The sequence below is a fragment of the Puntigrus tetrazona genome, chromosome 5 (assembly GCF_018831695.1).
Source record: "Puntigrus tetrazona isolate hp1 chromosome 5, ASM1883169v1, whole genome shotgun sequence".
In the NCBI taxonomy this organism is placed as follows: Eukaryota; Metazoa; Chordata; class Actinopteri; order Cypriniformes; family Cyprinidae; genus Puntigrus; species Puntigrus tetrazona.
Window position 1 is genome coordinate 31,661,094 of NC_056703.1, and position 25,905 is coordinate 31,686,998.

General features: G+C 39.0%; 4 protein-coding genes across 9 annotated transcripts in view; 1 reads left to right on the plus strand and 3 right to left on the minus strand.

Moving 5' to 3' along the window:
- Positions 1 to 384: 384 nt before the first annotated feature.
- si:ch211-283g2.2 (asialoglycoprotein receptor 1) lies at positions 385 to 6,522 on the minus strand. Its single transcript, XM_043238913.1, has 13 exons — positions 6,360 to 6,522; positions 5,702 to 5,782; positions 5,452 to 5,547; positions 4,446 to 4,526; positions 4,250 to 4,357; positions 3,595 to 3,687; positions 3,432 to 3,518; positions 3,247 to 3,344; positions 2,967 to 3,060; positions 2,815 to 2,874; positions 1,413 to 1,573; positions 1,233 to 1,342; positions 385 to 674 (listed from the first exon to the last, which is right to left on the minus strand). The coding sequence occupies exons 1-13, from the start codon at positions 6,439 to 6,441 to the stop codon at positions 527 to 529; spliced, it is 1,299 nt and encodes a 432-aa protein (XP_043094848.1). The 5' UTR covers positions 6,442 to 6,522; the 3' UTR covers positions 385 to 526.
- A 401-nt stretch (positions 6,523 to 6,923) lies between these two features.
- Positions 6,924 to 10,515, minus strand: LOC122345089 (asialoglycoprotein receptor 1-like). Of its 3 annotated transcripts, none has more exons than XM_043238917.1 (10): positions 10,404 to 10,515; positions 9,974 to 10,060; positions 9,667 to 9,813; positions 9,510 to 9,596; positions 9,307 to 9,411; positions 9,068 to 9,220; positions 8,890 to 8,982; positions 8,148 to 8,308; positions 7,973 to 8,082; positions 6,924 to 7,340 (listed from the first exon to the last, which is right to left on the minus strand). In XM_043238917.1, exons 3-10 carry the CDS (start codon positions 9,800 to 9,802, stop codon positions 7,193 to 7,195), a joined length of 993 nt encoding a protein of 330 aa, XP_043094852.1. In that variant the 5' UTR covers positions 9,803 to 9,813; positions 9,974 to 10,060; positions 10,404 to 10,515; the 3' UTR covers positions 6,924 to 7,192. The 3 variants fall into 3 exon arrangements, with proteins under 3 accessions (XP_043094852.1, XP_043094850.1, XP_043094851.1); XM_043238915.1 differs by having other exon boundaries at positions 9,667 to 9,762; positions 10,404 to 10,509; XM_043238916.1 differs by lacking the exon at positions 9,307 to 9,411 and having other exon boundaries at positions 9,516 to 9,596; positions 9,667 to 9,762; positions 10,404 to 10,509.
- Positions 10,516 to 13,221: 2,706 nt separating this feature from the next.
- Positions 13,222 to 22,487, minus strand: srrt (serrate RNA effector molecule homolog (Arabidopsis)). Of its 4 annotated transcripts, none has more exons than XM_043239012.1 (20): positions 22,336 to 22,487; positions 21,775 to 21,917; positions 21,103 to 21,231; positions 20,272 to 20,418; positions 19,998 to 20,186; positions 18,184 to 18,353; positions 17,374 to 17,549; positions 17,183 to 17,296; positions 16,891 to 17,071; positions 16,646 to 16,809; positions 16,494 to 16,555; positions 15,864 to 15,942; positions 15,588 to 15,779; positions 15,332 to 15,502; positions 14,972 to 15,125; positions 14,682 to 14,875; positions 14,353 to 14,509; positions 14,158 to 14,253; positions 13,672 to 13,774; positions 13,222 to 13,554 (listed from the first exon to the last, which is right to left on the minus strand). In XM_043239012.1, exons 2-20 carry the CDS (start codon positions 21,891 to 21,893, stop codon positions 13,479 to 13,481), a joined length of 2,673 nt encoding a protein of 890 aa, XP_043094947.1. In that variant the 5' UTR covers positions 21,894 to 21,917; positions 22,336 to 22,487; the 3' UTR covers positions 13,222 to 13,478. The 4 variants fall into 4 exon arrangements, with proteins under 4 accessions (XP_043094947.1, XP_043094946.1, XP_043094945.1 ...); XM_043239011.1 differs by having other exon boundaries at positions 17,371 to 17,549; XM_043239010.1 differs by having other exon boundaries at positions 21,103 to 21,246.
- Positions 22,488 to 22,861: 374 nt separating this feature from the next.
- Positions 22,862 to 25,905, plus strand: part of prdx4 (peroxiredoxin 4) — a 3,959-nt gene continuing 915 nt past the window's right edge. Inside the window, exons 1-5 of the mRNA XM_043239013.1 lie at positions 22,862 to 23,110; positions 23,689 to 23,806; positions 24,408 to 24,524; positions 24,617 to 24,739; positions 24,863 to 24,993. Coding sequence (XP_043094948.1) covers positions 22,903 to 23,110; positions 23,689 to 23,806; positions 24,408 to 24,524; positions 24,617 to 24,739; positions 24,863 to 24,993 — 697 coding nt within the window. The 5' untranslated portion in view covers positions 22,862 to 22,902. The remainder of the gene's footprint in view (positions 23,111 to 23,688; positions 23,807 to 24,407; positions 24,525 to 24,616; positions 24,740 to 24,862; positions 24,994 to 25,905) is intronic.

The window sequence follows — 25,905 nt, forward strand, 5'->3', positions numbered from 1 at the left end:
CTACGACCGCTAGAGTTACAATCCAAGCCACCGTCTTCCACAGCATGGCGCTTTCATTGACTCATTCATTGATTCATTTTTCATTGGCTTTCATTGTCTGTGGGGAACTTTTTGCTTCCACTCACTATTATTACTGTTCCTGCCTGGAGAAACGATCTTCTCACCTCGATCCAGAACATTGGATGCCTGTCAGTCTTCAAACAGCGGCTGAAAACGTGTCTCTTCATCCTAAATTAGACTAAATCCTAACAATTTTTTTCTTTATTCCCTCCCTTTCTAGTCACTCTGATGTCATGATATTCAGCTCATGATAAAAGATCAAATAGTTGGACAATAGGTTTCCTGAGATAGGAGCAGTCAGAAAGCAGGCAACTACAACTATACTATACTATAACTACATATTTTTTATTTCTATCAAAAAGGTAGTATAATCACACACGCAGGTGTTACACAGTGTCATGCACTCTGCAGAAAACTAAACTAAAAGATATTTAATCTTCCCGCTCCATCACAGGCGTTTTGAAGTTCAGAACTGCACTCTGCAAATAAATTTCATTTTGACAGAGCAGTGGTTGTCATTCAGTTTTCCGGTGTAGGTTATCTGTCCACAGTCCTCTCCTCCTTCTCCTTTACTGTGTTCTTTCCAGTCGTCCGGCTGACCAGCATTCCAGCGTCTGAAACCATGCCAGCAAATATTACATCTGTCTGCATACAGAGGACCTTTCCGGCACCCTGTCTGACCTAAAGCCTGATGTATGTCACGCATTAAACCCCAACAACTGAATTGCACGCATCATTAATCCAGTCCTCAGTGTCACGTGATCATTTCATAAACAGCTGCATTTTTCATAGTTACCTGATTAATAAAAAGTTAAAAACATAGCATTTATAAATCTTTTCTAACATGAACGTCTTTACTCTCGATCTCGATAAATCGCATTCTTGCTGAATAAAAGAATGCCAAAAAGTGCAATGTTTTTAATAGTCATTAAAAAACGTATTTGAGCAGCACATCAGTATATTAGAAGACTGGAGTAACGATACTGAAAATTCAGAACTGATCACAGAAATAAATGACATTTTACAATATGTTACAATAGAAAACCGTTCGTTGTAATTGCGATGATATGTTTTCGATAATGTTTTTAAGGCAGCCTCAGTGAATGTGAGAGACTCTGCTTTATTTGTCAAGCAAGCGTGAGATCGTTCTAATGAACAGTAAATCAGCTCACTCTTTGTTCATGATGTAGGGAGTTTCGTCCGCCCATCTCCACTGGCCGGTGCTCTGATCCGTTAGACCCACCCAGTAGGATGTGGGTATGCTGTGTTTGTTCAGAAAGGCCTGGGGGAACGCAGGAAATGAGAAACAAGAAAAATAAGGAAAAACCAATATGTGTATGAATATTACGCACCCAGTCGTCGTCGTCGTCTTGTATTTTCAGGAGTAAAGCATCCTGCTCTTTGCAGTGATCTCGTGCCTCGGACCAGTTGAGTTTATTATTAGAGAACAAGAAACAGCTGTTTTTGTATAAGATCCAGCCGGATTTACAGGTGACCGCAGAGTCGCCTGTGTCTGAGAGAGAGAGAGAGAGAGAGAGAGAGAGAGAGAGAGAGAGAGAGAGAGAGAGAGAGAGAGAGAGAGAGAGAGAGAGAGAGAGAGAGAGAGAGAGAGAGAGAGAGAGAGAGAGAGAGAGAGAGAGAGAGAGAGAGAGAGAGAGAGAGAGAGAGAGAGAGAGAGAGAGAGAGAGAGAGAGAGAGAGAGAGAGAGAGAGAGAGAGAGAGAGAGAGAGAGAGAGAGAGAGAGAGAGAGAGAGAGAGAGAGAGAGAGAGAGAGAGAGAGAGAGAGAGAGAGAGAGAGAGAGAGAGAGAGAGAGAGAGAGAGAGAGAGAGAGAGAGAGAGAGAGAGAGAGAGAGAGAGAGAGAGAGAGAGAGAGAGAGAGAGAGAGAGAGAGAGAGAGAGAGAGAGAGAGAGAGAGAGAGAGAGAGAGAGAGAGAGAGAGAGAGAGAGAGAGAGAGAGAGAGAGAGAGAGAGAGAGAGAGAGAGAGAGAGAGAGAGAGAGAGAGAGAGAGAGAGAGAGAGAGAGAGAGAGAGAGAGAGAGAGAGAGAGAGAGAGAGAGAGAGAGAGAGAGAGAGAGAGAGAGAGAGAGAGAGAGAGAGAGAGAGAGAGAGAGAGAGAGAGAGAGAGAGAGAGAGAGAGAGAGAGAGAGAGAGAGAGAGAGAGAGAGAGAGAGAGAGAGAGAGAGAGAGAGAGAGAGAGAGAGAGAGAGAGACAGAGAGAGAGAGAGAGAGAGAGAGAGAGAGAGAGAGAGAGAGAGAGAGAGAGAGAGAGAGAGAGAGAGAGAGAGAGAGAGAGAGAGAGAGAGAGAGAGAGAGAGAGAGAGAGAGAGAGAGAGAGAGAGAGAGAGAGAGAGAGAGAGAGAGAGAGAGAGAGAGAGAGAGAGAGAGAGAGAGAGAGAGAGAGAGAGAGAGAGAGAGAGAGAGAGAGAGAGAGAGAGAGAGAGAGAGAGAGAGAGAGAGAGACAGAGAGAGAGAGAGAGAGAGAGAGAGAGAGAGAGAGAGAGAGAGAGAGAGAGAGAGAGAGAGAGAGAGAGAGAGAGTAGACAGACAGAGAGAGAGAGAGAGTATACATTAAAAAAAACGATTGATATGCTTTTCCGTTACTTCAAAATAAGTACAAAAAAATGACATGCAAGTTGACTTCTTAAGCCAATTCAATCTTATTAAAATTAAATGAAGAACAAACAAGGATGAATATGACTAATTTTATTATGCACAAATGTTTTTAAGGTAAACTAAGCAAGGAAATGAAATACCTGCTGTTTTTCCACTCATATTGGCTATCAGCTCCTTCAGAGCGTTCAGGACTCTTTCCTCTGAAAAGGAAAACACATTATAAATAGATTCAGTTGCAATATGATGGGAATTTTGTGCAATATTGTTGCAATAATTGCAGTAGAGCGCTCACCAGAGGTTTGTTGTTTTGAGGAAAGAGCTGCGACGGAAGAAGTGAGATCTGATACTGAACTCTTCAGGTCACTCACTGAGCTCTTCAGAGACTCTTTAACATGAGACAAAAGCCGTATGATTTTTGAGATCGCCTCGAGAAAACATTTTTCAATAGAGTAATATTTGCTAATGTTAATTAACTAAGATTAAAAAAACCCTTTTTAGGAACTGACATTAATAGGACCTTATTGTAAACCTTGTAAAATATTATTCCTCTACAGCTGTTTTAATGTTTTTACGAAGACACGTTGTTTGTTTTGTTGATCAGACTCGATAGACGACTTCAAGCTGTCCAGCGATCTTTCTGTTTCACTCTGTTTCTGGTCCTGCTTGTTAACTAGGGGGAAAAGGTTTGGAAATGCACAGTATGATAATATTATTGATTTAATAGACTGTATGTGAAGTGATTAAAAGATTTCCACACCTGCATCATTCAGCTGTGCCGTCAGCGCAGACACCGAAGAACTCAAGTTCATTAAACTCTTCGCGTTAGTTTGCGAATCATTCTGCTCTGTGAACAAGAAGTGTGTGTGTGTGTTATTGATTTGAGTTCTGTATTTCACATATAGGCTATAAGGTCTACTCACTGCTGACTGATAGCTGAGAGGAAAGAGATGTGACAGATGAGGTGAGATCTGAAACTGAACTCTTCAGGTCCTTCAGTGAGCTCGACAGCGACTCTATCACGACACGAAAGACATAAATATGATATATTAACAAAAAAAAAACCCACTGCGTGCAACTTCATAGTAAATACTAGGTAAATGAGACCAAAATATCTAGAAATATTATATAATCAACTCTCCTTGTGACAATTTTGCATACAGTGTTCCTCACAGTTTACCGTTAGTTTATTAGTTATTGCAATCTACCAACATGAACCAATAATGAGTACATTTATATTTAAGGCATTTATATTTAAGCTGTTCATGTTACTGTTAGTTCACATCGCACTAATGCCGATAATATTGATATTTCCATTATCTTATATGAATAAATGCTGCGTTGTTCGTTGTTAAATCTTTTTAAATGTTACATTTTAAAATGTTACGGAAGTCCGTTCGAAATTAGAACGTTCTAAATTTTTTGAATTTGAATTCCTTGCGATTGAAATGCCTTGCAATTATATTCACAAATATTTCTAACAGAACAGGAAACAATGCTCAGGTGAGTTTCCTGGGCGTATAAAAAAACATATTCAATACAAAAACATATTGAAGTACGCAGTACGTTCTATCCTACCGACGCCACGCTGCTTGTTTTGTTGGTCAGCCTGCAGAGAAGTAACAGATGAGCTCAAAGCGTCCAGCAATTGTTTACTTTCAGTCTGTTTCTGGTCCTGGCTGCTAACTGCGAAGAGGGGAAATGATTTGAGATGGTTAAAAAGTGGATCAACTTTGATCAACGGTATGCTGAAAGAATGAAGAGCTTTACGGACCTGCTTCGTTCAGTTTGGATGTCAGCGCTGATACTGCAGAAGACAGACTGACCACCAAACTCTTCACTTCATCCTGACGCTCTGTTAAGAGAAAAGCAGAACTCAGAGGCTCCTGGGAATCTTTAAGCAGTACAATCAAGAACGCTTTTAGCATCTCACTTTTTTCCACATACAACTGTGCTTTACATAATTTGTTTGTACATCATATACCATACCTGTTGTTGTATCTGTGTGTTAAATCTGTGGGTAATCATCCTTTCAATTTACCTGAATTACATTTATAGCAATTGTAATCAAATATATTATTGTTCAAATAGTTGATTATTTATGATGGAAAACAACAGCTTCATTCATCAGGGCAAATATGCAAGTTAGATGTGCCACAGAAATTCGATAAGTGCATGAACTAGTGCATATATTTATGTTAATAATCCACAAAGATTAAACACTTGTGACTTTTATTTTCATTATTTCCATTTTCTAAAAAAATGTTTCTTTATGTTGAATATAAACGCACATCCGATCTGATATGCAAGGTGGTGAAAAAATCGGCAAAGAAAGGACATTAATCATTAGTCATAGATTGAAAATGTAGAAGTTCAAGTATGAGGAAGCAAGCAAGGATTTTGGGGAAAAGGGATCTTTGGACTTCGCCAGAAAAACGAAAGGTGTAGTGTAGATAAGTTTGTTTTTTCACCAGAACAGATTTGGAGAGATGCCACCATCGCTTGCTCGCTAAAGAATCCTCTGCAGTGAATGGGTGCCGTCAGAGTCCAAACAGGCATTAAACTCCATTGACTGGAGTGGTGTGGATTATTGTGATGTTTTTATCAGCTGTTTGGACTTTTGTTGATTCTCACGGCACCCATTGACTGCAGAACATTTATCATGATTCCATGCTGCATTTCTCCATGCAATCTGTTCTGATTAAAAAAACGAACTCGGCTGCATCATGGATAGCCTGAGGATTCGGTTCATTTTTTTCCTTTTTGCTTTCAGTTCTCACCTGTACTCTGAAGATCGGGTTTGACTGAAGTCAGGTTGGAACTGTGACTGTTCATCCAGCTCTCCAACATCGAGAACTTACTCTGTTGGTGCAAAACTATGACCGAAAGCAAAGTTTTTGTCTAATCAGCGTAATTTAAAGGCTGTGTGTACACCGTTAACGTCGAATTTTAATACTCCTTACAGTAAGCAGTTTCACTTCCTAAAATGCTTGTATAGAATAACACATAACTGATGTTTAATTCACTCACAGATTAAAAAAGTCATCGTCGTGAAAACAATAACGCAGACTCCCAGAATCATAAGGATGCCAGTTTGTTTGCGGCAGCGATCTGCGAAAAACAACACACCGTCAAATATTTAAACATAATCAGAAAAGTTTTCATTTGTAGCAAATTTTCGAGACAAATTTGCTTCATCCTTTAAAGTAATATACTATAATATGATGTTTTAAGAAACACTTCATCTTCTGTTCTTGCAGGATGAAAATTGTTTTATAATTAAATAATATATAAATAAATAAATACATAAAATAATACAGAAAATTATCAAAATTTGTAACTATTTTCATTTTTATTATTTTGTTAAGCATTATATTTTTTTAATTACCAAAGAAAATGAGTAAAAGAAACTTAATTTCAATGGAAAACATTTTTTTTTAAGTTTTATTATATTTTCAGAGACTTATGTAATCTGCTAATCTTAAAGTAAATATCTTGGCCTACGAATCTGTAGACATTTGCACTCGAAAACAAGACAAAAATACTCAAGATATCTTTTTTTTTTTACTTCTTTTTTGTAAACGTAGCCTAGTTGTACAGTTAACTAAAACGCTCTTTCTATCATATAACATGAAGAAGAAAAAAATCTGTGTACCAAATAAAGTTTTGTATAAAAAATCTAGCAAACCTTTGGGAACCTTCTTCTGTTCATATTCCATGTCCATGCTCATAATTTCCTCAGAGCTATCCGTTTTCTGATACAGCATCATGAGAACAATCTTTGCAGTCACTGGCTTCCTACTGAGGGTCCATAACACAAACCCTTATTAATAACACAAACCCTTATTAATAGTCAATTTCGAAACAACCCTTGAATGACCATATGACAGGGTATTTTTGTATAATGCAGCATTTTCAGTTCCTCTTTACAGGGAATATGTCCAGCAACCTCGTACAAGCCACTCTGATGGGGGCCAGAAACTAGTGTACTGAATAAACACATCAGCTAAATAACTGCTTGCTCAGTGTGTTGACTTGAACTTTTATCAAAGGCATATGGGTGGTTTGCCTGTGGTTTGAACCTTGAATCTCACCTCGGTTCAAATTTACAGTAGGTACGGAAAGTATTCAACTCTTCAAATCTTTCACTCTTTGTTATATCGCAGCCATTTGCTAACATCATTTAAGTTTTTTTTCCTCATTAACGTACACGCTGCACCTCATATTGACAGAAAAACACAGAATTGTTGACATTTTTGCAGATTTATTAAAAAAGAAAAACTAAAATGTCACATGGTCATAAGTATTCAGACCCTTTGGTCCAGCTGTGTTTGATTGCATTTAGTTGAGTGACACAGCTTCATTAACAGCTAACACACAACTAATCTTTTTAACTTAATAATTAATTTGGTTAATTTGGAAAGAAAGACTAATTTAAGTAACGACACATTGTGATTTGTAATTTACGCAATACACAAAAACTTAACGCAGTCGAAACAAAGCCCCGTTTACGCTGCGCTTTCACATTTGCATTTCACATATATACTTCATTTTAGTAGAGCAGTGGGCATCATTCAGCATCCCGTCATGTAAAATTTGCCCACAGTCCTCTCCTCCGTCTCCCTGGCCGTGTTCGGTCCAGTCATGGGGTTGCCCAGGTCTCCAATGTCTGCAGAAATAAAATATAAAATCTGTTACATGTTCATTTATAGTCGCTAGTGAATCGCAAATGAATGGTTTCAGCTCTCCGCTTGTAAATGACTCCTAATTAATATCATTAACACATAAAATATCCCAGATCGTCATAATTTAGAGGAGCGAGCTGCGAGCTTACGTACCATCTTCAAAAACCAACTCCAACAATAAAAAGTGCACACGTCTGTTGAGACACTGAGGCAACGTTAAACACTTTTCCCCATCAGACAGTTTTTATAAATATTACCTACTATTTTGCATCAATCTGGTGATAAAGAGCTCCAAACTAATTTTCAGTGTGAATATTAATGGACTGAATAAAGTAAAAAGTCTTTGTACTAACTGGATTTAAGCCACTTTTTTAGCTGTGGACAACTAATATGTATTGTAAAACAAACGTCATGTAAAAAGGAAAAAAGATATAGGTCTGTCACGATAACTACTTTTTTTTAGTTTTTATTTATATATATATATAGTTAATAATCTTGGTGCACCAGTAGGTTTCTTCTTTTTGGATTCTTTTTGGATTCTTATGAAACATGATCATAATAAACTCGTCAGATCTCTTTATTTGGTCATGAATAAATATCCATATACCCAACTCACTCTTTATTCATAATGTAAGGAGTTTCATCCGTCCATCTCCACTGCCCTGTGTTCTGGTCAGTGAGACCAATCCAGTAGTCGTGCGGTTTGGCGAAATTGGTAACAAATTGCTAGGAAGGGAGATAACGGTTAATAAGAATCTCCAAAAGGCAGAATGAAAGTTATTGATACGCACCCACTCCTTCTCGGAACCTTCTTCGATTTTTAGTAGCAATGCGCCCTTCTCTTCACAGGAATCCTCTGCGTTGGTCCAGTTCATCGCGTCCTGTGAGAACAGGTAACAGCTGTTTCTGAACGGGATCCAGTCAGGTTCAGGACAGCCGTGTGTGAGTAAATCTGAGAAAGAAAGAGTGCATAATGAAAGACGAAAGATCACATTGCGGTACAACATAAATTAAAAGAGGAATATGACTAATTAAACGATTCAATGAGATGGTTTTGTAAATTCTTATATCAGTGTACTGGTATGATTTGAAGTATTTTAGCGAGTTGATGTCCCCTTACACACCTCTTTTCGTCTCATGCAGATTAGTGTAATTTTATTAAGATCATATTTCTTTACCCCCGCTATTTTGAGCCCAGCCCAGTCTCAGGAAAATGTGGTATTTATACGGAAAAAATCATTTTATATATGATGCACACACGTGTTTGGCGTGTATATAATACGCAGTTTTTGCATGCATATGATACAAAATTTATTAGCGTGCATATGATACGCCTTTACACCACAAACTTAATCCTAGCCATCACGTAGCATAAACACGCGTCCATTTTGGCGTATCGGTTTTTGTACTGTTTATACGCACATTCATGACATGGTACTGTTACTCAGTGTTACTCTTTTTGCACTGCCTGGAAGCAGGAACGGAAGCTGCAGTATATCGCAACATTAATCATTGGGATTAGAACGTACTCACTTGTAAATGATAGTTTATAAGAAATAGTTTGAATAGATGATCTCAGTCCCGCTACTGAATGCTTTATGTCCGACAGTGATCTTGACATGGCCACTTGATTCAGAGAAGGACAAAATGAAATAAGTATTTAGTAGTGAATATTTGTGTTCATTTTGATTAATGTAATTTTAGGTCTTACTCAAGATCTGCTGTGTGTGTGGAATAGAATGCAGAGCCACAATAGATGTCACCAAGCTGTCCTCCGCCAGTTCATCCTTAAGAACCGACACCGCAGAACTCAAACTGTCCATCAAACTCTTGACTTCGGTGTGTGACACGTCCCGCTGGCGCTCTGGAGGAGAAAAAGAGAGCAATCAACAGCTTCAAACCCCTGTATTTGTTGAGGATGCAAAACCGAAATACATGTCCAGCGCTCACCCAGCTTTTGTAGGTTTTCTTCATGTTTGGATGCGAGTGAACTCAGCGAAGAGCCAAGATCAGTCATCAGAGTCTCAATAGCGGACAGCTTCTTTATTTGCATTTCTTATGCGTATAAGGTCACAAAAGTATACATAATCAGTGGTTTTTATGCACTTATCATATTTGCAGGGTCAAAATAAAAAAAAAGACTAGACACTAACCCCTACTTGCTCCAGATGTGTTCGAATATGACCTCAAGCTGGCCACTGAGGTCTGCAGCTCAGCAATCTTCTTTTCTAGATCACCACCTATTTAAAAAAGCTGAGTCGTTAAAAATCCATTACCAAAATGAACCTGTGATCGTTCTGTAGTTCTCACCTGCGATCTGGAAATCAGATTTGACTGAGGTTAGATCAGAAGTGTGGCTGTTCATCCAGCTCTGCAGCACTGAGAACTTTCGCTCTTGGTGTGAATCTTTGAAGCAAAATAAACAGAAGGACAAGCGCGCAAACATTTCCCAGCTTTCTTCATGTGGTGATGCACATCATTAATAAGAGAGAAAAATAAGAGAGAACGTGTAACAAGACTGATGCCACTACAGGACAAAAACTAGCACGAAATGAAAATATGTACGTTTCTTAATAATAATAATAATAATAATAAAACTGGTGTTTAATTCACTCACAGATGACAGAAGTCATGACCATGAAAATAATCGTGCATGCTGTTCCGAGAAACACAAGTATGCCAGTTTGTCTGCCGCAGGGATGACCTACAGGAAAAAAAAAAGATTCATTGATGCTGTTAACTTCTTTTCCTATTTTAAACTTTAATAGGGTTTATAGCAATATTACAACCACTGTGTATAAGAAGAAATATTAATTAATCAGTACTAAAAAATATTAGCATGCACATGTATGTGATCAGTAACAGAAGCCCGGGAGGAAAGATGTCATTTTTCGATTCCAATGACTTTCCAAATATAAAAGTTGCTTTTATAGTGAAAAATAAAAAGCTTTAAGGCATTTTAAATAAATAATTTGCAGGATAAAGCATTTTCCATTTCACCTGAACCATAAAAGGGAAATTATTTAAATTTTGTAAATCTTTCAAACCTCTCTGAAATGATTTCTTTGGTTCTCGCTCCATCTCCATTTGAACGTATTCTTCTGAGCCGTCCATTTCCATTTTATCAGACCATGAAATGAGTGTAAAATAAGCAGTCGCTTGATTTTCATAATGAGAAATCATAAGAACACCTCCCTTATATTATAATCCATTGTGCAATCATGTTTCTTAAATTAATCAAAAGCTACATTCACTTCCACATTCCTCATAATTAGGGACTGCGAGGATTCTGGGTATTCTGTTACGGAGACACTGACGGAAGAATGTCAAAAAAAGAAAACTTTTTATTTGCATGTACATTTTCTTCATGAGAGGTATAATGATGGTTAGTTGAAGATTATCTGTTCATTCCCAAATGTGTGTGTGTGTGTGTGTGTGTGTGTGTGTGTGTGTGTGTGCACCTGGTATTTATCAGACAAATGTCTCCACAAAGACATTAAATGTTGACCTTGTGTGGACATTTTTTAGGTCCTCATGAGGAAACAAGCTTATAAAAGTAGTTACCTGTAAGAGGTAGGTTTATGTGAGTTGGTGAAGGACAATAACACACACAGTACAGTATAAAAACCACTACACCTATGGAGAGAGAGAGAGTGTGTGTGTGTCTGTGTGTGTGTGTGTGTGTGTGTGTGTGTGTGTGTATTTATATATCTCTGAACTCTTTACATATGAACTCTTCATATCTGCATCGACTTAACCTAAAATTTCAAGGTAACTCACTTTTTTGAGTGCACTCAACTTTGGGCCAAGTTGTTCACTCAACCCAAGTCACTGCGTAAAGTCACAGCTGTTTCTCGATCCGTTAACACATTTCATCATCTCAAATGTTAATATGATTCATTATTATTATTTTTGTTTCTTTCTTTTAGAAATAAATGATAAACAGCAGACCAGTCAGTCTAGTAAGTAGTCCACCTTACTAGACACCCAGAAAAAAAACAGAAGTGGTTGACGATATGCCTCAACGCTAGACACACTGACCTCAAGCACGGTGACAGCCAGCAAATGTTAAAATATGAGCTCTTTACATCAACAGCAACAACAAAAAGAGTTTAGATGAAAACAGAAAGCAGTAAAACAATAAACCTATTCGCGCTGCATGCTGCGAACTCACAACAGTTTTCGACTAGTCGGTAGTATTTTATGTTACTTGGAAAATGTGCTAATGGGAATTTCCCTTTTTGCTATTTAAAAAAACACTGCTGATGAAAAATTTGCTGAATTAACCAAATATTGCAGTTGTGCTGATCTTGTACATGAAAACAAAAATAAAAACTGTGAACATGTTATGTATGAAATTTTGACCTCTAACCATTTTGGCTATAATTAAGTCGATGCGATAATGAAGCGTGAATTCTGCCGTGAAAAAATCCTGTACGTTTCTTTTAGGGCAGTCTGCATGATATAGCTTAAACATGCTGGTAAGTCAATGTCAACCCAGTCACCTGCGTATGTGATTTTCAAAGTTATAAATGTTACAAAGTATAGCACTGCTGCCATGGTGACGTAATTTAAAATCTAAATTTGTTACACTGTTCATTAATAGTTGAATATGAGTAATGGATGTACTTTATCAGCTGGATGTACTTTATCCATTACATACATAAAAACTGTGAAATGTGCTTTATTTTGTTTAGCTACTCTTCTATCATATATTGACTTCCTTTTTTATGCTTGTGACAGTTGTAGGGAATTTGAAGAGCAATCCTAAAGCCCTAGGTGGCAAGCAAACGGTTAATCCAAAATATATCGGCAAGAACCAGAAACTAAGAAATCAGGAAACATCTAGAGACTAAAATAAAACTAGAAACTAATATAGGGAAACGGCTTCATAGAGTGCTATCACTAAGAGAGCGATAAATGCAGACAACTGCAGCTATTTCAGGAACGGAGTGTGGGTTACATACTGTATGTGATTGCTTTCAGCTGAATGAATGGTTAGAGCTGTGTGCAATCAGTGCAATGCATGATGGGAAATGTAGTCCAGGGTGACGCGTAGCATGTTGTGAGAGTCAATTATTCTTAGTATACGACTACTTGTTTATTACAGCCGGGATTCCAGCGTCTGAAACAATGCCAGCAAATATTACACCGTTACATCTGTCTGCATACAGAGGACCTTTCCGGCACCCTATCTGACCTAAAGCCTGATTTATGTTATGCATTAAACATCAACAACAAATATTTGAAAATACATTTTTGCAAAAACCAAGCAAATACAACCACAAAATCCAAATATTAAAGAAATGGAAAATGTTATATTAGGGCAGACTTATGGATATAAACATGTAAATGTAGCACTATCTTATGGCCTAAATTTGCACATAACCTCAGGAAGGAATAACTGCAAGCATTGAGATTTTGCTTTCTAAGTCTCTTTTGCTCACCATCAAAAATACAGCACAAAAAAAAAAGTCACTAAATTCATTTCAGACATTTTTTGAAGACCAAGGAGAGGGGAATCAAACATTCAGTATCTCTAAAAAAGCCCTGAATGTGCTCTTTATACTAAATTCCTGACTTAAAACTGGCATATAGAGTCTCAGAGAAGTTCACTAAAATATAATATCCACATGAGGATGTCAGGTCGCAGGAGGTTATGGAAAGATATGGAAATACACCGGCTACTTTAATTCATCCAAATTATAAAAACACAAGCTACGCCTTTTTTCAGCCCCAGTGCAATGCTACCAGTTCACATTTAAGATGCTGATATGGAAGTAAACATGATTTTGTCACCAATTTATTACTACATTAAAATTGCATATTAAACAATTGCTTTTAAAAACCAACACGGCACACGAAAAGGGTCCAAATCAAAGTTTTATTGGAAGAAAAAAAGGCCACAAGCACAAGCTCAATATCTAGAACACCGAGTATGCATTGACGTTCAACATAAAGGACATGCGTTGACTTCAGGTGGAGCACTACTGTAATACATAAGAGCACACAGGAGAAGACGGTAAGGGGCGGCTTCTGGAATGAATGCAAAAAATCTGAAATAATGGTTTAAAAAAAAAAAAAAAAAAAAAGATTAAAATGGAGAGAATAAAAATGGAGCTCTAAAAGAAGTCCACATCATCTGGAGCATCCAAGTCACGGTATTCAATGATATTGCGAGGATCCCCGCGCATCATTCTGGAAAAGACATAGCAACATTTTATTACATGGTCCAATATTATCTTAAGAGCTTCTAAATAATCGCGTCTGTTCCCTAACTACAATTAAAACAGAACTGCAATACAGCGGACTCACCGGCTGTTTCTGGGTTTTCCCGGGTATCCGCCCTGTCCACGGAAGTTGTCGTAGTTGCCCCGGCCTCCTCCACCGTACTGGTTGGGTGGGTAAGGAGGGCCGCCTGTTAAAGCGTCAAAGAAACACTTGAATGCACCACAATAATATGATGGTTCAGGTGCATCTCAAATTACAACGTCGTGGAAAAGTTCATCAAATTCAATGCACACAGACTGAAGTCGTGCAAGTCTTTGGTTCAATTAATTGTAGTGATTTTGGCTCACATTTAACAAAAGCCCACCAATTCACTCTCAAATTAGAACACTTTTTATGTTTAATACTCATCAAGAAGTGCGTGCAATGTACTTTTGCTGCCATTGAGGTGGGTTAAGGAGTAAGGGAGGGGTTTAAATATGCGTTAGAAATGGTTTTGCAATCACATCGTGCCTTCCTGAAAAAGCCAAAGCCTGCGTTAACTCTGACTCAACTACTTGAACAAACACGCACCTCCGTAACCCATCACTGGAGGCCTGGGCTGACCGAAACCCATGAGACCTTGAGGACCCTGAGGTGGGAATGGAAGACCTCCCGGGGAAAGCACTCCTAATGAGAGAAAGAAAAATTTGAAATGTTTGTGAGATGCTAATCTGATTTTTTTTTATTTCCAATATAAAATCAACAAGATCGATGCGTTTCTTTTACCCTGTCCTGGGCCTGGAGGAGGTGGAGGTTTCATCTCTGGGATGGAGGGTCTTTTTGCATCCATCAGGAAGTTGTTGAAAAACACAACCTCTTTCTTTACTTCCTCAATCTTGTCACCATGTTTGTTTAGAATGTGCTTCCTCACAAACTCTGGGCCCTAAGGAGATTTTCATATTTTTATAAACTGTCAAAAATTAACAACTTCCCTATACAGGAAAAAAAATATTGAACATTTAAACGATTAAAAACATCAGCAGTGCATTTATTACCTGTGCCTGTAGGGCCTAAGGATACCTGATCAACAAAGCAGCAAGTTATCACACACACACCTTAAACTTTTTGCCACTTAGAGGACAGAGCCATTTGTCTTTGCCCAGTTCCTGCGTGTTGGCCAGCACAAACTTCTCCACTTCCTGTTCTGGGTCTTTACGGCCCATTTTTGCTGCCTCATCTTCAGACAGGGACTCCTTCACACTGAACAGGGGTCCCAGCTTCTCTTCAAACGTCTTCTGCCAGTCAGCCACTACAAGAGAGTCCGAAGTCAACAAAATCAGCTCACTTCTGTTATACGGGATTATTAATCTGTGAAGTAACGAAGCACAGCGAAGGCAGCTCTTACCTTCTCTGTGAGTAATGCGGTTGGGGGGAATGGGCCCTCTCACATGGATAATACCGCAGCGGTTTGGCATCTCGTCCTCGCTTGGGTACTCACAGCTGTTATAATAATCAATGGAGTGTACGATACGCAGATAGAACAGAAGACGATCTAACACCTGGGAGAAGACACACATTACACTCACTGAAAGGACACAAACCATCAGTTTCTGAATCAGTGTAAAGCACAATACATTTGTTGGATTCAGCGGCATAAAATTATTTAAAAACAGGATTTCATGCCACAAATATATAGTTGAGCGGTGTCGAATATTACATCTTCCGATTTTGGGATGAAAATGACGACGACGACAATTTCTCTAACCTTGACGAGTTTTTCATCTCTCTCCACAGTTATCTCAGTAGGGTTTCCCTCCTTGGATCCCTCCTCAGAGTCGGCTCCTCCTGCACTCCCCAGAAGCTCTTCCTCCTCTGCGCTCACTTCCTCAATCAGGTAATCAGTGATGTTCTTCAAAATGGGGTTCTGAGCAGGGAGCTTCAGGAAATAAGAGAAATAAGTAAATCACATTTACAAGCTTACTATATGAATATATTAAAAACGAAATCTGATGTGATAATACCTCCAGAGTGTGCGTCTCTTCCCTGGGTTTGACGCTCCAGAGCCTCTCCCTGTCATCCAGAGCGTGGATCAGTTTAGCGGCCAGTTTGATGTCATTACGGAGAACCTGCTTGTGCTGAGTGATTCCGTTCACGTTCCGCACGCGACGTGCCAGATCTCGATTGACCCCAGGAGCCAGCTCACAGTCCCGCAGCTGCTCGGAGAGGAACAGGAGAGGACATTGAGCGGGACGCTTGCTCTCGATGTGGTTCTTCAAGCCACTGATTCTAGAACTCACCCGGATGTTCTGCAGGTTCCAGCAGATCTCTTTGATGTTCACACCTCGGTCGAACGTCACCCAACAACGCCTGAAAAACCTGAGGAGTCACAGAGATGAAGACATTTTGCTTTATAAACAGTCCCCCAAACATCTCTGTGGTGTTCCTAATGTGTTAGTCAAAAAGGACCACTTTTTTAATGCAGTTAAATTAATTTGTGTTCAATGATTTTTTTTTTTTTTTTTTTTGGTAAGGGTTTTTAAGAATATTTATGCATCAGTTCATCCCGTTAACTACTTTGAGCTTGACCCCATCTTAAACCATAATTCTTGAATGCGTCGCACAATGATTTACTTTAATCCTGCAAGAAGAAACAAGTAGTGCATCTAAACAAGTAGTGCTTCAAATTTGAGGGTAATCTCCAAAAATGAGGTTTCAGTATGATTTGGTTTGGGCACAGTACCATACATTTCCACTAGAGAAGACATTTGTTTCCTATTCGTTTACAACACGCTCATTTTAGACAATGAGAAGTACTATTGTTTTCAGGACCGTATTTTACATGTTAATTTTTTTAAGCTAAAAATACAAATTTCAGCTATTCTAAAACCTGCTCTAAAGTGTTAATCTGAAAGGTATGAACTTCATACCTGCGCTCTGGCTGCGGTTCTGACAAACAAACACGCATAAATCCTGGATAACGTCGACACAGCTGCCAAAAAAGAAGCAACATTTTAAAACTTCATGGACAACGACAAAAAAAAAAAAAAAAAAAACCCTGCATTGCTTTATGCACACTTACAGCGACGATCTCCGCTTTAGAAATGGTTGGAGCGATGCTCCTCATGAAGAGAGAGCAGGTCCTGTGAAGAGGTCGAGGTCGTGGGGGCTGATCGTCCTTGGGTTTCTTCTCCTTTTCCTTCTCCCTTTCCTTCTGCTCCTCCGTTCGTTCCTTCACATCAGCAGCTGCGAAACACCACAAACACGGTTGTCACAATCATCACACTCTGACACAGATGATTCATTATCAGGAGTACTGACGCTGACCTTCCCCCTCCTCTTCTTCCTCTTCCTCTTTATCCTCTCCCTCATCCGGCTCTCTCTCTCTTTCTAAAGGTTTCTCAGAGCAGTGAGAGTTTGAGTCGGAGTCAGAATCTGATTCGCTGTCAGATGCACTGGCTTCATCTTCACTGTCTCCACTGTGCTTCCTCTTTCTCTTCTTGCTCAGCTAACGAGAAAAACGAAAGTTAAAACACTAAATTGTAAGTATATGACAAAACAGTTTGACCCAACAGACGCTACATCCTCAACCTAAGGCGTCAGAACATGGCTAGCTCACCTTCTTGGGTTCTGGGATTGGTTCAGCGGGTGCTTCCTTCTCGGTCTTCTCCTCTCCTTCACTTCCTCCTGCAGAAGCGGCTGCATCCTTCTCAGCGCCGTCATCACCCTCACCCTGTAGACACGATATCATCCATCGCTACAAAGATCCTCACAACTCTTATGTTCTATTATGCCACATTAACTTACCACCTTGTCTTTTTCAGCCGAGGGTTTGCGCTCAACCTCTGCGGGCCTGGGCTCGTCCCGTTTAGGAGCTTCAGAACCAGGTGCACCAGAGGACAGTCTCTCTCGCTCCTCCTCTTCCTCGGTGGGCTGCTCCAGGATGCGCAGGTCATTTTCCGTTCCTCCTTCCATCTTTATTACGGCTGACAGAGACAAGCGAAGCACACGCTTTGAGAAAAGGGCTGCTGTAGTTCTTATTTAACAATAGACAGAGTTTGGAATGACATGAGGTTAAGCAAATTACAATTTTTTTTTTTTACTTTAAAAGTACCGCTATTATGGACTTTTGGAAATTCCCTTTCATGCCGTGTCTAACAACTAAGTGAATGAAATATTGAATGAGCGAATGAGTTACTGTCTCAATAGTTGACTCATTAAATCAAGTAGTTTTTAAAATGAATCCCAAGCTGTTTTACATTGACGGGAACATTAAATATTAGCATATTGCCCACTTGTTGGTCTTTTTTGCATTGGTCTGAATGAAAGTGCCAATTCATTCGTTTCCACTAGGGGCCGGTTTTGGAGCTGTAAAAATATCAGGTATTATAAACACAAATGAAATGAAAATGAGATTAGTGCCATGCACAGGATAGCCGAGCGAATTATTTGGGAGTCGTTGAGCAAGTAAGAAAAAAAAAATTAATGCATATAAAGACAGTAAAAGTATTTTTTGACTTTGCACGCAGGTCAGCCTGTTGTTTATGGGTTCCCAAAACCAAAATATGAACCTTTTAATTACGCATAATAGTGGAACTTTAAACAAAAGGCACTCTTTACCTGCATCTAAAATCTTGGTGATTTGTGGAGCATGTTCTATGTCCAAAGAGACTGATTCAAACGAGTTATTATCCATCAGGTACATGTAGACGTTCAGTCGATTCTGTAGAGCACTGTGGGCTTCTGCTTTACGCCTTCCGGCCTCATCCGGGTGGTACTTCGAACGAAACCTGACAGGTAGACAAAGGATAAAGAGGGGCAAATGGGGTGTTTGGGGAAGAAAATACAGCACGTTAGCAACCCCACAAACTAGTCACAGTTTTATCCTGCCTTCAACATATCTAAAAGTGTTTTGATAAATATAAATGTAAACCAGCAATTCAGTTATCCCACATAATTGACCCATTTTCTGTCATTTGACTTTTGTAGCTATTCAAAAATTAGTGAGCTGCCTAGACAGACAGCATTAACACGCTCCCAATGGGAATGATATTGCAAAAGGAAAAACTATTTTGTTGCCTTCTAAAACAGCATTGTATATATCTTTCCGCAATGCTACTTGATGGACCCTTTTCACATATTCAGGGTTATTAGAGGCAGAAGTCGTTGTTTTGTAAACTTCTATAGTGATGAACAGAAATAACAAATCTGTGCATTAGATTAAACAACACTGCTAAGGTCAAACTCCAATGAAATAAACTGAGCGAATACAAAACTGCAGCAAATCATTCACTTCCATATCATTCACAGTTGATATGCCGTCTTAGAAAGCAGCTGCATGTTTAGGTAGTATTTAGCAAGGCAGCACACTAGGTTTTGAAGAGCTTTGACACTAATTCATTGGCTAAAGTAAGTGCACTTTGTCTTACAATACATACTATAAACAAATCTTGTGTTTAAATGTGTGTAATACAGTAAGATAGACTCACCACCAAAGTAGCAGAAACAAAAAAAATAAAACAACAACAGAAACTGAGGCATTATCAAGAAATGAGAGTCAAAACAGTTGGGTGAAACGGTTTCCATTGTGTTTACCTGCTGTACTCCCCGCATTACAACACATTTACACTGAGAGCGGTCTTCTCAGAGGAGTGTGTGTACATACACACCATTTCTGCGTTTTTTTGGGGGGAGGTTTGATTGATCCAAATATCAAAAACAAAAAGAAAAAGGGGAAGAAAGGCATCACACACTACAGAAAATAAAAAAAAAAACTTTTCCGTGAACGCGACGGTAGGTTTGGACCGTGAGTGTTCGGCTGTCTAGCTAAAAGCCCTGGTACTTGGATTCTAATGGCAGCTGCATTGTGCGCAGTGCAAACCCTGACTAGCTAACAGCGACTCCTGCGACGGGTCCGAGAGCTTTTCTCATCTTCCAATACCTTGTGGTGATGGAGGGAAGAAGGATTTGCGTTAATTTGTAAACCAATGAACAATATGCAAAAACCTGAAATGAAATGGATGTTAAAAGAACACAGGAAACAAGTCAAAGACGAGACCAATTCGGTCGCTGTGGAGACAACCCGATGAGGCGATTTAGAAATAATGCGCAAATAAAGCGCTCGAGTTTTAAAGCAATAGTTCATGCAAAAAAGAAAAGTACACAAATTTCCAATTTTGCATGAACGGCAACTTTAAAAGGCCTACTTTATGCAACTTTGCCCTCAAAACTGTAGTAATTTATAAACTACACATTAAAGGATATTCAAAGTCATATTCAATAGAAGTGTACAGCCAAATCCAAATTATTAAATAATTATCAATATTTACAAAAGCTGATAGGTGTAGAATTCGGCCACTTCTGTGCTTAGACGAGGGACCTAGCTTAATGCGCTAACAAAACAACACTAAAGCGAAAACAGTAACTTATCGTACCACTCTTCATCTTTATGTGCCAGGAAGAAGTCCTGCATCTGCTGACGCCTAAAATCGATCTTGTACTCATTGTAGCGTTTGACTGACTCGGTCTCATCCACAGAGTCATCCAGGGACAGCAGGAACTCCTTAAAGGTCTTCATCACAGGAGGGGGAGGACCAAGATCCATATCGTGGATGTTTCCCAGCCTGCAGGAAGACCAGAGAGGTGCTGTAAACGGATTAAACGAGGCAAAGGCTGGACCGTGGAGCTGCTCGTGTCCCTCCTGCTCACCTGGCCTGGATGGGGATTCCGTGATGAGGCTGCATCAGGTGCATGTCGGGGTGACCCCACGGCTGAGGAGGGGCGTAGCTGGGTCCTCCACCACCTCCATAACCCAGGTCATAGCCACCATGGTAAGGGTCACCTCCATGGTCATCCCTGAGAAGAACGTAGAAGGAGTGTTTTATTTATTTATTTATTTATATATATATTTATATAATATATATATATATATATATATATATATATATATATATATATATATATATATATATATATATATATATATTTTATTATTATTATTATTATGAACTGCCTACATAGTAACTATTTAAAGTCACCATAGACACCCTCTTCACTAATGTATACTTGGTATTTTTATGCTTAAAGTAAACCATTTTCTTTTTTCTCAGAATTCATTTTTACTCCATTTTTCCATGTCTAATTTATAAAACACTTAAAAAATAAAATAAAATATAATAATAAAAAAATCAGCAAAACTTTTAGGGCCCTATGAAATCTCTATTTTGCCAAATTAATTTTTTTCATTTCCATTTTAATAGTTTAATTTTGTTCTCATGGTTTAAAAGAGAAATCAATCTCGAAAATCAATTTTGTCTAACTGAGCTCACAAAACATTAATAATTTATTAAAATATTTACAATAAAATGTTTTTTCAATCAAAAAAAAAACAAAAACAAAAACACTGTAGTCATAACATTAACGGTTTCATTGATCTTTTTAAATATAAACGTAGCTTTTGGTCGCATTTTAATCATGATACTTCCTACGTAGGCAGCACACAGCAAGCCAGTCTTTCCCTAAAAGCACAGCAGATCTTACCAGTCTCTCCTCATGCGCTTCTGCTGGGGACTCATGTCGTGACGCGGAGGGGAAAACCTCTCTCGCCTGCCCCTCTCGTAGTCCCGATACTCCCCTCGGCTGCGCCGCTCGCGGCCCCGGTCCCACTCTCTAGCCGAGGGCCGCCAGTAAACGACAACCACAAGAAATATATAAATAAAAATACGCAAACATACAAGTCTCTCTAGACCAGAGCAATTACAATCATGAACATTAACGAAGGCCAAAATTTGATTTAAGACGAAATGTTACTTACTAAAAATGTATTAGGCAAAAGCGTGTTTCCATCATAGCTCACGCATGCCTTTCGGTCATTTTTGGGTAGTTTATTAACTGCTGGCCAGACATGCATACAGTATTTCTAGATTCTACATTGTGGTCTATAGGTGATTTTTTTATGCTTTTCTTAAATCTGCATGAAAATAAGTGGATGGAAAGTAGACTTTATTTCGGCTAAGTTCACGTAAGTCACACTCAATGGTGATGTTTTTAACATCATGCATACAATCAGCATTTCTTGCTCCCATGTTCATGCTTGCAGCCTTGCTCTCGAAAATAATTCACCACCCGAGCGGTCAGGAAACCCGCTCCATCGCACGGACTTCTTATCCCACAGGTTTGTTTAAAACGTGGGATTAATTCCCTCTCTCTCACCGGTCGTTCCAGTCGTCTCTGCGGCGGTCCTCTCTCTCTCGGGACCGGTCGTAGTCGCTCCTCTCCCGGCGGAACTTGTCTCTTCGTCTGCGGTCGTACTCGTCGTCGCTGTCGGCCATGGTGTTTTAATCGGGAAAGCTTTGCTGCGAATCAGAATGGAGATAAATGCAGGCTGTACCCCGATTTCACGACGCATTCAAATCGCAAATTTCGCCGGTAACGCTAACTAGCTTAGTTAACACACATGCTTTAACGTTAACGTTACATCGAAGACAATAGAGGAGGCCGTCGAAATACTACACGTACCTCCTCATAAACCAAACTAACCAGGGAGACCAGTCTAATGTAAGCGACCAAACATTCTGTGTCTTCATAAAACGTATAATGCAGTTTATAAAACAATAAAGAACACAAAGCGGACTCCGTCGAGTTATATAAGGAAAAGTCGCTAAACCGCTACAAAGAGCCACGCGCTCAGGCAATCTTGGGATATTATGAAACATAACACGTCAAGGATTTGGTGGTAAAACATAAAATAAGAGCTTAGAGACCGATACTTACCAATTGCTAGGTTTTAAAAGATTTAATCCGGTGAACTCCCGCCAGCGCGCGACCGTCCTGACCAGCAGCGGCGGAAGTGACTGTCATATACGGAACTGCCGCGCCACTGTGTGACCGGATGACCGAAATGTCGCAGGCTGACAGGCTTTTAAAACGTTTTTTTTTCTTTTAGTAAATTTACAAGCGTTTTCATACCAATATTTTGGCCAGGCGGGTAATTTAGAAATTAAAAAAATATACACTATACACACGATAACAACAGGTATTGATACATTGTTGGTCAAAAAATGTGACCGTAAATAAATAAATAGGTAACGAAATATTCAGTGGTGCGTGACTGATGAATTCTACATAAATAAATAAATTGAATAAATGATTGATTCGTAATGGCGCGTTGAAGCGGAAACTCCAGATCTCTATATCATGTGCATCGCCGTCAGACCCGCTCAGTAGAACGCAGCCGCAGCCGATCAGATCATCATACAGATCGACGACTTCTGTGGGCTGTCGGTAGAAAGAGGAATAATAATCAAACTTAGAGAGACGTGCTTCCTGCAAGACTCAGCAATGGATGTCAGTCGCTGCGTTAAAACGCCCAGAGAGTGGCTCGGCGTGGTTTGCACGCTTCTTTTACTCACCGAGTCGGTTTTGTGTGACGGTGCGGACTTGAAGAAGGAGCGGGAGTGTTACAATTACGCCGGAGGACACGTTTATCCCGGAGAGGCTTTCCGCGTCCCCGTCTCTGATCATTCCTTGCACCTGAGCAAAGCCAAAAGTGCGTTTAGCGCGTTTGTGCATGTGCAAACCATATGCATGCTCAATGCATTATTTAAAACATTAAAATTTGGTCTTATAAATATATAAATATTTTTTAAATATCCATTACTTGTAAGTAAATGTTTTTTTGCATGTATTTCTTAACAGCTGTCAACACGTACTGCTATTAGCCTGTTAGCATGGTCTATTATTTGAGAGATATGTGGACGGATTTGAGCTGAACGTCTGTGTAATTGCTTTTAAAGTTAGTTTTGAGATGATGAATATTGCATAATTGCTCCACAAGGATTGTCAGCATGACAGTTTATACATTGACATTATTGTTTGATATATTAATATGCGCCATTTGTTTGTGCAAATCAGGTCATGTTAACATTTAATAGTCTGTGTTGTGTATGAAAGTGCAGTGCTTCTAAGGACACGTCATGATTTAAGACTTGGATCCAAGACAGGTTTCCCCCCCAGATGAATCTCTTAAAGAGACAGTAGACATTTATATGCGTTAATAATGGATGTTGACATTTGATTCTTTGGAGTAATAAATGTTGTGTTGTGTTATGTTTCTTTCTTTTTTAGTTTCAAAACCAGCACCACACTGGGAAGGAACAGCTGTGATCAATGGCGAGTTTAAGGAGCTGAAACTGTCAGATTACAAAGGAAAATACCTAGTTTTCTTCTTCTACCCTCTGGACTTGTGAGCATGCTTTGACTACATTAACTTTAGTTACTCTTTAAGTCCCTGTATGCACAGGATTAGGAAGATTTGTAATGTGTTTAAAAGACTTCTCATGTTTACTAAGGATGCACTTATTTGATCAACAATACAGTACATGCGGAAATGTTAAAAATACCTGTTTTCAATGTGAATATATTATAACTTGTAATTTATTCCTGTGATCAAAGTTGTATTTTCAGCATCATTACTCCAGTCTTCAGTTTCACGTCATCCTTCAGAAATAATTCTAATGTGCCGATTTGCTCAGTTATAGTTGGCGTTCAATTATTAATAATTGTGCAAATTATTATCAATATCGAGAACAGAATATTTTTGTGGAAACTGTGATGTATTTTATATATATATATATATATATATATATATATATATATATATATATATATATATATATATATATATATTATTTTATTATTATTTTTTTTTAAACTGTAATCTTATTTCAGAAGGCTACTGTTTTTACTGTGCTTTTGATCAAATAAATGCAGCAGAAAAGACTCCTTACAGAAACCCGAGAAACGGTTCATTATAGTGATGGTTTGACCGGGTGTTTGATTCCCAGCACGTTCGTGTGTCCCACTGAGATCATCGCCTTCAGTGACCGCGTGCACGAGTTTCAGGCCATCAACACGGAGGTGGTCGCCTGCTCGGTGGACTCTCAGTTCACTCACCTGGCCTGGTGAGGACGCACTTCTTCATCTAACGTGCACTTTGAGATGATGAACTGTGATGTAAGTGAGGGCTATGAACGGGCTGGTTTCTGTTTACCAGGATCAACACACCCAGGAAACAAGGAGGTCTCGGACCAATGAAAATCCCTCTTCTCTCTGACCTCACTCATCAGATATCCAAAGACTACGGCGTCTTTCTGGAGGATCAGGGACACACGCTTCGGTACTCTCTCTTTTTTTGACCCTGTAAATAATCAGTTCTTTTATTTTTAAGCTTGTTTCGGTCTTACATGAACGGCACGCCTGCTGAGTAATGCGTGCGGTTTTCTCTCCTCCTGTCTTCTAGAGGTCTCTTCATCATCGATAATAAAGGTGTCCTCAGACAGATCACCATGAACGACCTGCCGGTGGGACGCTCCGTTGACGAGACCCTCCGGCTGGTGCAGGCCTTCCAGTACACCGACAAACACGGAGAAGGTACAGCAAGTTATTCATCATTTCGCATCTTTCATTCATGATAAGCATTGATCTGAATAACAGATGACGCTGTTTGCTACCAAACCTTACCTTAAGTATCTAGATGCAAATACATGAATAGTTTTTGCTAAAACTGTAGACATGATGCTTCACGTTGAGAACAGAGGTGTTATCGTTAACTAGAACTCTAAAAATAGACTTTGGTAACTGGGATAAAGTGGAAATGCAAAAGTACAATAGATATAAACAACACAAATATTAGGTGGAAAATGTGAAAAATGTTGCTTTTTAACTAACCAATCACGAAAGCATGTAATATGTAAAGTGCAGTCAGCTGATTAAAAATGTTATTCGTGATTAATCGCATTTAAAATGCTAGGATTTAGCCCGTAAATGTGTTAAAAACCAAGTAATGCATGACAAAGCCAGGTGTGAGACATAATCCTCATTATTCTTTTTTACTGTTGTTAAAATATGCTTTTGTAGCACTGTATAAATTAGCATTTCGGATAAGTTAGAAATACATTATTCTAAAAAAAAATCAGAATCCCTAGAAAATCACATGCAAACCATATCTTCTTGTAATCGTGTGTTTATTATAAGCTATAGTGGTTGTTATCGTATAAATATGTTTATATAAAAGCCTTAATATGTATGCTCTGACTGAAACTCGTTCAGTTGCCAGGTGTACATTCAATGCCCCTTATTATGGGTTATGAAAGGTTTTTATTTTGGTTTGTGGAGTGCTCCGTGACAGGTTGTCATGCATGCAAGGTCAAAAATGTCCTTATATCTGATTATTTTTACCTTATTGGTTCAGCCATTTATTTTTCCAAACCCCTCCAGTGATCGGTCGATTTCATTTAAAGCTGTGTTTGTTAGCTTTAATGCTTCAAAAGCGAAAACAGAACA